The sequence below is a fragment of the Bison bison genome, unplaced genomic scaffold (assembly GCF_000754665.1).
Source record: "Bison bison bison isolate TAMUID 2011002044 unplaced genomic scaffold, Bison_UMD1.0 scf7180017862158, whole genome shotgun sequence".
Classification (NCBI taxonomy): Eukaryota; Metazoa; Chordata; class Mammalia; order Artiodactyla; family Bovidae; genus Bison; species Bison bison.
The window spans coordinates 1,017,072-1,026,231 of NW_011492730.1; the positions used below are offsets into that span (position 1 = coordinate 1,017,072).

Sequence of the window (9,160 nt, forward strand, 5' to 3'; positions counted from 1 at the left end):
CTATCAATGCCACAGCTTTGCAGATATATTTTTTATGTCAAGTCTATCAATGCCACAGCTTTGCAGATATATTTTTTATGTCAAGTCTATCAATGCCACAGCTTTGCAGATATATTTTTTATGTCAAGTCTATCAATGCCACAGCTTTGCAGATATATTTTTTATGTCAAGTCTATCAATGCCACAGCTTTGCAGATATATTTTTTATGTCAAGTCTATCAATGCCACAGCTTTGCAGATATATTTTTTATGTCAAGTCTATCAATGCCACAGCTTTGCAGATATATTTTTTATGTCAAGTCTATCAATGCCACAGCTTTGCAGATATATTTTTTATGTCAAGTCTATCAATGCCACAGCATTTGTTCATGTCTCTGTGCTACCTTTTGGTAATTCTCACAGTAGTTCAAATTATTTCATTTGTATCATATTTGTTATAGTGATCTGTAATCATTGATCTTTTTTACTCCTGCCTTTGGCTGCACCTCTGCAGCTTATGGGATTTTCATTCCCCAACCAGGGATCAAATCCATGCCCTTGGCAGCGAAAACAGAGTCCTAACCAGTGGACCACCAGGGAATATCCTCAGTGATCTTTGATGTTATTAAATGTTGTAAAATGATGATGAGTTGCTGAAAGCTGAGATGATGGTTAGTTACTTCTTAGCTAATAAAGTATTGTTAAATTAAGTTATATATATTTTTATTGGATTAATGATTCTATACACTTAATAGAATACAGTATAAACATAACTTCTATATGGATTGGGAAACCAAAAAATTTGTGTGACTCATTTTGTGCTATTCACGTCATTGTGGAGGTCTGGAACCAAACCCACAATATCTCTAAAGTATGACTGTATACATTCTCTTTTCTCTTATTTTTTGAAAAAAAAAAAAAACATAGTCCTGTTTCAAACAAAAATTATGACATACTATTGGATTTATCAGTTATAGCTAAAATATATATAAAAAACAACAAAAAAAGAAGAGAGTAAATGGAACTATACTGTTCCAAGTTTCTACATTTTGTATGCTGCTGCTGCTGCTAAGTCGCTTCAGTCGTGTCCGACTCTGTGCGACCCCATAGATGGCAGCCCAGCAGGCTCCCTCGTCCCTGGGATTCTCCAGGCAAGAACACTGGAGTGGGTTGCCATTTCCTTCTCCAATGCATGAAAGTGAAAAGTGAAAGTGAAGTCGCTTAGTCACGTCCGACTATTAGTGACCCCATGGACTGCAGCCTACCAGGCTCCTCTGTCCATGGGATCTTCCAGGCAAGAGTACTGGAGTGGGGTGCCATTGCCTTCTCCCATATTTTGTATAAGGTTGTGTAATATTAATTCTAAGTTGATTGTGATAAATCAAAGATGTATATTGTAATCCTGTAAGAACAACCATTAAAAACAATATAGTTTGAAAGAGAATAGGAAACTTACAACAAAATATGTAAAATATTCAACTAACCCGAAAAAAGGCAGGAAAAGAGGAACAGGGGGAGGGGAAAAAAAAAAATCCAAATGGTAAACTCAACCCAAACATATCAATAATTATATTAAATATAAATCAACCAAACACACAAAGTAAAAGGCAGAGATTGTTAGGCTAAATTAAAAGACCCAAAGACATTCTATTCTTAAAGAGATGAGCTTTAAACACAAATTAAAAATAAACGAGAAAAGATATACCAGATACTAAGCATAAAAATTATTTCTATTTGTCTCCAACTTGAATATTTTATTACATGTACTTATCCAGTTAATGTTTATTATATACCAGTTATTTATCCACCTGGATCTATTTGGGGTGATTTTTCTGTTTTTAATGTTTGGGTTTCATTTGACCTTTGACATTTATTTTTCTTCTAAATCATATGACTGCTTCCTCCTGCTCCCCCCACTGTACGATTAATGAAATGTCTTATCAAGGGAAGCCTTTCAGGATTTGCTGGCCTCCCTTATCCACACTCAAAGAATTCCAGCCTTTGATCTAGCTATTAAAGCCAGTAATGATTCTTAATTGCCTGTGGTTTATTTCATTTTTGTTTACCTTGTTCCTTTTATATATTTTATTTTTGCTTTTGTCTATTTCTACGACTCTGAGGTGGGCCTAGGCCACGTCAGACTGACATGCCCTTCATTATTGCCTCCCTCTCAGACTAGAGCATGTGCCTTCTCCTCCCTTGTTTTTCTTTCAGCTCTTAATTGTCCTCATCAGTTTTTCTCTTCCACTTAGAAAAGAGTTTAGCTCTTTTTACTGTAGGGACTTTCTACACAGAATTTCAAAATTAGACAAACTTGAGTTTGCAAGAATTTTTCTACATTCTTTAAACAATACTGAAGCTCTAATGCTCCCTCAAACTTGGACAATTCATAGCTGGGGCAGGGCTGGAAAGAACATAACTATAATAACAAAGAAACTTCATACTAAGCATGACTACAAAGAATGGTTTTGTGGCATGTGACAAACCCGCTCAACCATGTAAGGGAAAGGAACACCACCCTTCTAGCCATCCTGGCTTCATAAAGAATTGCCTATTCCAACAAACTCCACTTGTGTCGGCACCACTTTTCACAAACCATGACTTAGAAAAGAAACCTAATAAATTAACAATTATTTGGCAACCTAATAAACTGACAGAGTTGTGGTAGATACAACTCTGCTGTTTTAACCATTTTAGACAGTGCTTTGAAAAATGATTTTAAACGTAAAGGCCTTACCTAACTGGACCACTGAACAAAAATTATTTTAGAAGGTAACATGCCAGAGGCAATACTAAGAACTGCTTGGGTTTTTGTTTACTTCTGAAAACTTAGGCCGCAATCTGATGCTTCGAGACTTTCCTTTTCAACATGGGTCACAGCTTAAAATATGCAGTCTAGACCACCAAGGGATTTTTGGTTAGCTAAACACCGATGGAAATGATTCATTTCAATTTGTCATGCAGTTTTAAGTAAAGATTTAAGGGTCTGCTATGCCTCCTATCAAGAGTAAATATCACACATCCTGTTTATACAGACTGGCTTGTCCACAGTTGTTCAAAGAGTTAGTGACACCCCCCGCAACTCACACTCCACCCTACCCCCAACTTCCTGCTCACTGGGGTGCTATATTCCTACTCATTTTTAAGAAGTGCCTCCCTCAACAAAATACTCTGTATTACAGGAATTTTTAAAGAAAATACTTTATTATGTCATGAAAAAAATGCATCAATCAACTAGATTCATACTTGTTTGAAAAAACAATTGAAAATTTATTAATTAGACAGTATGTGGGCATCCTGTTCCACATGGGAATGAGAAGATGCTATAGGTTCTCTAAGTATTGCACAGTCTGAAAAAAACACCAACAAAAAAAAAGGGAAGGGAAGGGGGGAAAAAAAAAAATCACATGATCTTGGGAACCATCTCACATTATGAATAATCTACCAAGAAACATTAAAAAAAGAAAACCCTTTGTTTCTACAGTAGCTCTGAGTTTATAGTTCTTGGAATGACTGTATTCCACTGACAACATTTCAGTAACAGGAAGCTTCATTTTAGCAATCCCATGTGCAAATATTAATAAAAAAATATATAAAATAATGCAAATTCATCTTTTGCTATCATCCCAGCAATCATTAACATTTTTTTTTGAGAACTGTTTTGCTTGGGAAAAAAAAAGGGGGGTTAAGCCATAAGTTTTGCCTGAAGCTCCATCTCTGCAGCCTGTTTGAGTGCAACATCTACCAGAAGCTGAAAGCCACTGAAATCTTGGTTGAGGTCCGGTGGAGTAGGGGGAGGAGTGTTGAAAAGACCACTCTGTGTGTTTGCACTTGGTCCAGATTTACAGGAGTCCTCTGCGTACATGAGGGAGGTGTCTGTAAAGCTGCTGTTGGCCATCTGCTGTATATCTGTGTTTTGTCCCACACCAACTGACTGGCAGAGAGAGAAAGGCACATCTTTTAACGCAGTCACGGTGGTATGACAGATCACTGATGGACGAGCCAAAATGGATCCTGGGGAGGACGGCTTAGGAGACAGTGGCCTCCCCAGGGCTGGGTTGGGCCCAGCTGTACAGGAGTGAAACGGGCTCTCCTCTAGAGCTGGCATGAGGTTCCTAATGCTCACTGCTGACTCCACAGAGCTGGCTTCAGTCATCTTGGCCCCACGGCGGGAAATTGTGAACCGATTTGGATCTTTGCCATCTTTTCTCAGCATGTCGGGGAGAAGCCTGCGCCGGGCGTTGATAAACCAGTTACAGACCTGAAATTGTACAGGGGTGTTTTAGACATGTTAACACTCTGCCAACACGCCTGAGAACCTCCTTCTTATTGCTGAATCACTCAGTAGTGTCTAGCTCTCTGCGACCCCATGGACTGTAGCCCACCAGGCTCCTCTGTCCGTGGAATTCTTCTGGAGTGGGTTGCCATTTCCTCCTCCAGGGATCAAACCCAAGTCACCTGCATTGGCAGGCGGATTATTTTACCCAGAACCTTCTTGGGGGATGCCTAACTGGTCTCTCTCTTTGCGTTAAAGAAGGCATGAAAAGGCTTATAGGAACCTACAAATTTATTTCAAGGTATTTTGAGCCCAGCCAAGAAAGGAGAGGTGCTTCCTGTCATAAACTACCTCCTTTTCTAATACAAATTCCCCTTTTGGCTTCTCATCATCCTTAAACCCTTTCAGCACCAAAAAAAAAAAAAAGGTATACGTTCTCAAATGTCTGAAAATGATTTTAGAGAGGGAAGTTTACCTTTTAACTCTCCCCATATTAACCTATTATCTACTGCCCAGCATTGAAGTTAATCAACTACAGGAAAACCTTCCTGTATGAAAAGAGCCACTCCTCCCAGTTACTGATTTTTTTCCCAGTTCAAATGACTATGTCAACAGACAGGACATGAATTACCTCACTTAAGGCTGTCCTTGTTTAAATATCAAACCAGTTTCCTGGGCAATAGAGTAAGATTTAACCTCCTTTTTATGTTTGGTGCATAAAGGAAGGCTCTTTTAGGCGTTAAAGGAAATGCTGTTTGACAGATGACTGTCAAGTGTTTCTGTTTCTCTAGATAGCTAACAGTTATTAGCTGTTAGCACTATAAACTTTACAAGAAAAAGATATGCCTCCCCCCACTTTGAGTGAGGAGGCAGTTTATGACTTGCTATATAGGAATGCTGTAAAGTGATTGGGGGGGGGGGGGAGGGGGTACCCACCACCCCTGGGAATGCTTTCCCCTTACCTGTAGTGTAGATAAGTGTGTTTGCTGGGACAGTAACGCTTTTTCTTGCTCTGAGGGGTAGGCATTGTATCGGTGTTCATACAGCCAATCGCGGAGAATCTGAACGGATTCCTTGGGCAGGTTGCCCCTCCGCCTTCTCTTGCCTGAGCCAGCAGAAGAGGAGAGGTCCAGGGGACTGTCCATGCTGTCATCATCTTCAGTCTCACTGCCAGACGCGGCCACAACACCTAGGACAGGACAAAGGCCTGCTGTCAGCTGCTTCTATCAGCAGAGCACCTACTGCAAAGCTCACCTCTTTTAAACACTCAGCACAACCGCATTTTCTCAACTTCTGAGAGCCCAGGGAAGCACCGGTGTTTCTTTGTCCCGAACACCAGAGCTCGTCTGAAATCTGCAGGGTAATTCGACTCGCAGCATATTCCAGATCCCCAGCCCATGGTCAGATTCCCTTTTGTACCCACTTTCCTATAGGACTCAACGACTCACATTCCTTTTGAATGAAGCTCAGAAAAGTCTAATCCAGCAAACGAGACAAAGCTGCACCCAAGGCGAATAGCATGCCACGTGTGAAACAGGAAAGGTGGCACAGCAGACGGGATGTGTCTGACAACCTCCTTGGTGAGGTCATTGCTAACTGGGAAAAACAAGTCAGCCAGTATCTTAATGCATGTTTCAAGCGCTGTTCTTCCTCCCTCTTCCACTGAAGGTTTTGAAATAAACTGGAAGATTTTTTTTCCACTGATATAAGGAAGGAAAATTACACTTTTAACCCAGTTAGTATTTGAAAGATAAAATGCATGCCAGAATCTTCTGCCAGTTCCTTTTCCTTTTCACTGCTACTTCCTTTTATTCAAAACTTGACACCTACTTTTAATGGACAGCACTAGTCACTTTTTATTAAATACAAACAACCACTGATAAGTTTCATTGCATAAAAAGCTTTTTCTACTTTTAGTACTTATGTAAGGCCTCAAAAGAGACCTCAAAAGATGTCTAATACTGCGTAAATGTTTAAATTTCTATAAATTTCAATTGCCAGCCTAATCTGAACCTAGAATACTACATATCAATAAGCAGGATTCGGCTTTAAATCATTACATGACAAAGAAAACTTGAATATGCAACTACCACAGGAAACTCTTGTTTACAAGCACTTTAATCCTACCAGAAATTTTAAAAATTCACACACCATAGAGAATATTTAAATCACACATAGACTGGGTTCCACAAAAATTCAAATTTGGCCCTTTTAGACATTTAAAGATAACTTAGACTTTTTTTTTTCCTGGCCCTGCCTCGAGGCATATGGGATCTTAGTTCCCCGACCAGGGACAGAAGCTGAACCCCCTGCATTGCAAGCTTGGAGTCTTAACCAAGAGACTGCCCCAAATTTTGAACTTTAACTTTCCCCCTTTCAAAACTATAAAAGGCTACTCTGACTAAAGAAATGAAATCTTGTTTTTAAAGCATACTACAGTATGCTCTAAAAACCAGTATTTCTATGTAAAAGAAATTAAAGTAGCATGAAATGTAAAAAATTCTCATTAACATTGTTGACAGAACCTCAAGTAATTTACTTGGTAGGAAATAAAAACAGAATATTCCTCAGAGTGATAAACCATTCAATGGCTTTTAAAGGAACTTTCCCCAAAACCCTTCCTTTCAAAGCATTTGATGGATGAGAGAGCCCACCAGTTAACTGAATCTAACTCTACTTGCTGACACATTTTCAGTTTTGGACGGCAGGGGGCAGAAGGTGCCGGAGGGAGTATCTGCAGAAAACGCAGAAACTTCAAAAGACAAAAGTAAAGCAAGTTCTAACTAAAGAGGAGGATGATCTTGCAAATTCACTTCAGCTCAAGACTTCATGAACCAACAGCCATCAGTAAAAGGCCCCGGAATCCTAAATTTTAACCGCTGCCACGTATCTGATGTCTTTCCCCCAGAAGACTTCATTAAACTGCTTTAAAAAAAAAAGTTTCAAAAAAGGGAGACACATTTAAAACTGAAAGTGCTTTCACTGTTGAGCAGATGAAAACCTTTTAAAACCCATGTTAAAATTTGGGTGAAGAAGTATTGACCAAGAAATCCTTAAGAAATTATAAATATTCCTGCTTTACAACTGCTCTGATTAAAAAAAAAAATCTTAATTTTTAAAAATCGTATCAAATAACTGAATGACTAACACTAATTTGAATAAAGCAATTTATTTAAACTTATCAAAAAGTCTGAAAAGCCAGATCTTCTTCCTAAGGCTATTACTACCCCCCAACCCACAGGCCACCCCCCTCAACTTTTTAACTTCTTAAAAACAGTGTGAAAATCTGCACACTGAACAGTGAATTCCCAACTGTAAACTGATAATCACAAGTAGTTTGAAACAAACAAAAAACCCCTAAAGTGTATCCTTTGATCTGCTTACTTGGTTTGACAAGAAGCCGCCACTCTCAAAACAGGCGAGTGACAGAAGGTAGATACCAGTTAAGCAATACCAAACTGCAGTGACTTTACTGTGCTCTCAGTTCACTCAAATCAATGAGTGCCAGGCCTCCGGACGTCTTAACAAAGCTGAAGGAACAGGAAGTTAAGACTTCAGTCCCTCGGCTGCCCCAGCTGGTATTTCACTACAGCAAACCACGTTTGCTGCTGTCAGGGCTGTTTCCATTAAAACTCTCCCTCCGGATTGTGGCTCAACTTGGAAAAACAAAAAGACTTTTCCACGTTACTCATTTCCTATTGTAAAAGAGCTTTTGAACGCTTTCCCGGTTACGACTTGTTTCCAAACGTCTTGCTCTGCTCATGCTTTAAAAAATGTGGCGATGAGGGGGTGGGGGGACCTGGGCGGGAAGCGGGGATCACAAGCCTCTTACTCCATCCACATACAAGGAAATGTTGTTTAGAAAGCCACAAGATGGCCTATGGATCCCACAACCCTAAAAAGCACTCCCCCCGCCCCTCCCCCCGAATAGGAACAGAGAGAGCGGCAGAGCACGGGGAAGGGTCAGAGATAGTGGTTGTGAATTTGGACTTAAAAAAAAAAAAATCTGGAAGAGGCTAGAAAGGGATCTCGGAATAAGAATAATCAGAGGGATCTTATAAGTGTACTATTAGGAAAAAGCAAACCTAACAAGTTTCCGGATCTTAACATCTCGGGAGAAGCGACAGGAACCCTACTTAACATCCCGGACACTAGATCCAAGGAGCCCATCCCGTCAGGAGCCGGGAGCAAAGACACTTAGGGGATTTTCCTCAACGAGTCTTCTGCTCATTTGAAAATCACTTGGGGAGATCTTTTTGGCATCCTCAGTTTTCTAAGGCGGGACACTATTATCACTAACCAGTCTTAACCAACCCCCCGGCTCCACGATTGACTTTTTTTAAAGTGCTTTTATTTTCAACAAAACTTGAAAAGAGTTTCACAGACTTTTCGTAAGACAGACAATAGTCGGACTCGGCGAACCCGGCGGGGCCAGGTCTCTTCCGGAGCCCCAGCGGAGGCCGCTGGGCGCGGGGCCCCCAGGTGGCCGGAGGCCGGGGCGGGGGCAGGCAGGGCGGAACGAGCCGAGGGAGGAGCCTAGCCCCCGCCGGCCCGCAGGCTTTTGTTCCGCCAGTTCAGCGGCCCCCGCCGGAGTCGCCCCTCTGAGCTCACGAGCGAGAGAGCTCGCCCAGGCCTAGGAGTTTCAGATTACAAGAAGAAACTAGAAACCGGGCCGTGAATCTCAACGTCCGGAGGGGCCTGCCCACCCGCGGAGGATTTGCCAGAAAAACCTAAAAAGGGAAAGAAAGCCGGGCCACCTCGGCAGCCTCTGCAGCCCCCGCACGGGCTCTGAACCAGTAGGCGAAGTTTCCCCTCCAACACGTCACCTTCCATTGTTTCCATGAGTCGGCGCGCGGCGACAGGACCGCGCGCCCCGGGGCAGCGCTCCCCGGAGATTCCCCAGGG

The 9,160-nt window shown here is 41.4% G+C and overlaps 1 protein-coding gene across 2 annotated transcripts in view; it reads right to left on the reverse strand.

Moving 5' to 3' along the window:
- Positions 1 to 3,167: 3,167 nt before the first annotated feature.
- Positions 3,168 to 9,160, reverse strand: part of TGIF1 (TGFB-induced factor homeobox 1) — an 8,012-nt gene continuing 2,019 nt past the window's right edge. The window contains exons 1-3 of one of the 2 annotated variants that reach the window (XM_010832713.1): positions 5,704 to 9,154; positions 5,218 to 5,444; positions 3,168 to 4,240 (exon numbers count right to left, since the gene is read on the reverse strand). In XM_010832713.1, the coding sequence (XP_010831015.1) occupies positions 3,665 to 4,240; positions 5,218 to 5,400 (759 nt within the window). In that variant the 5' untranslated portion in view covers positions 5,401 to 5,444; positions 5,704 to 9,154 and the 3' untranslated portion in view covers positions 3,168 to 3,664. Of the gene's footprint in view, positions 4,241 to 5,217; positions 5,445 to 5,703; positions 9,155 to 9,160 lie in introns of those variants that run through there. The other variant, XM_010832712.1, reaches the window with a different exon arrangement.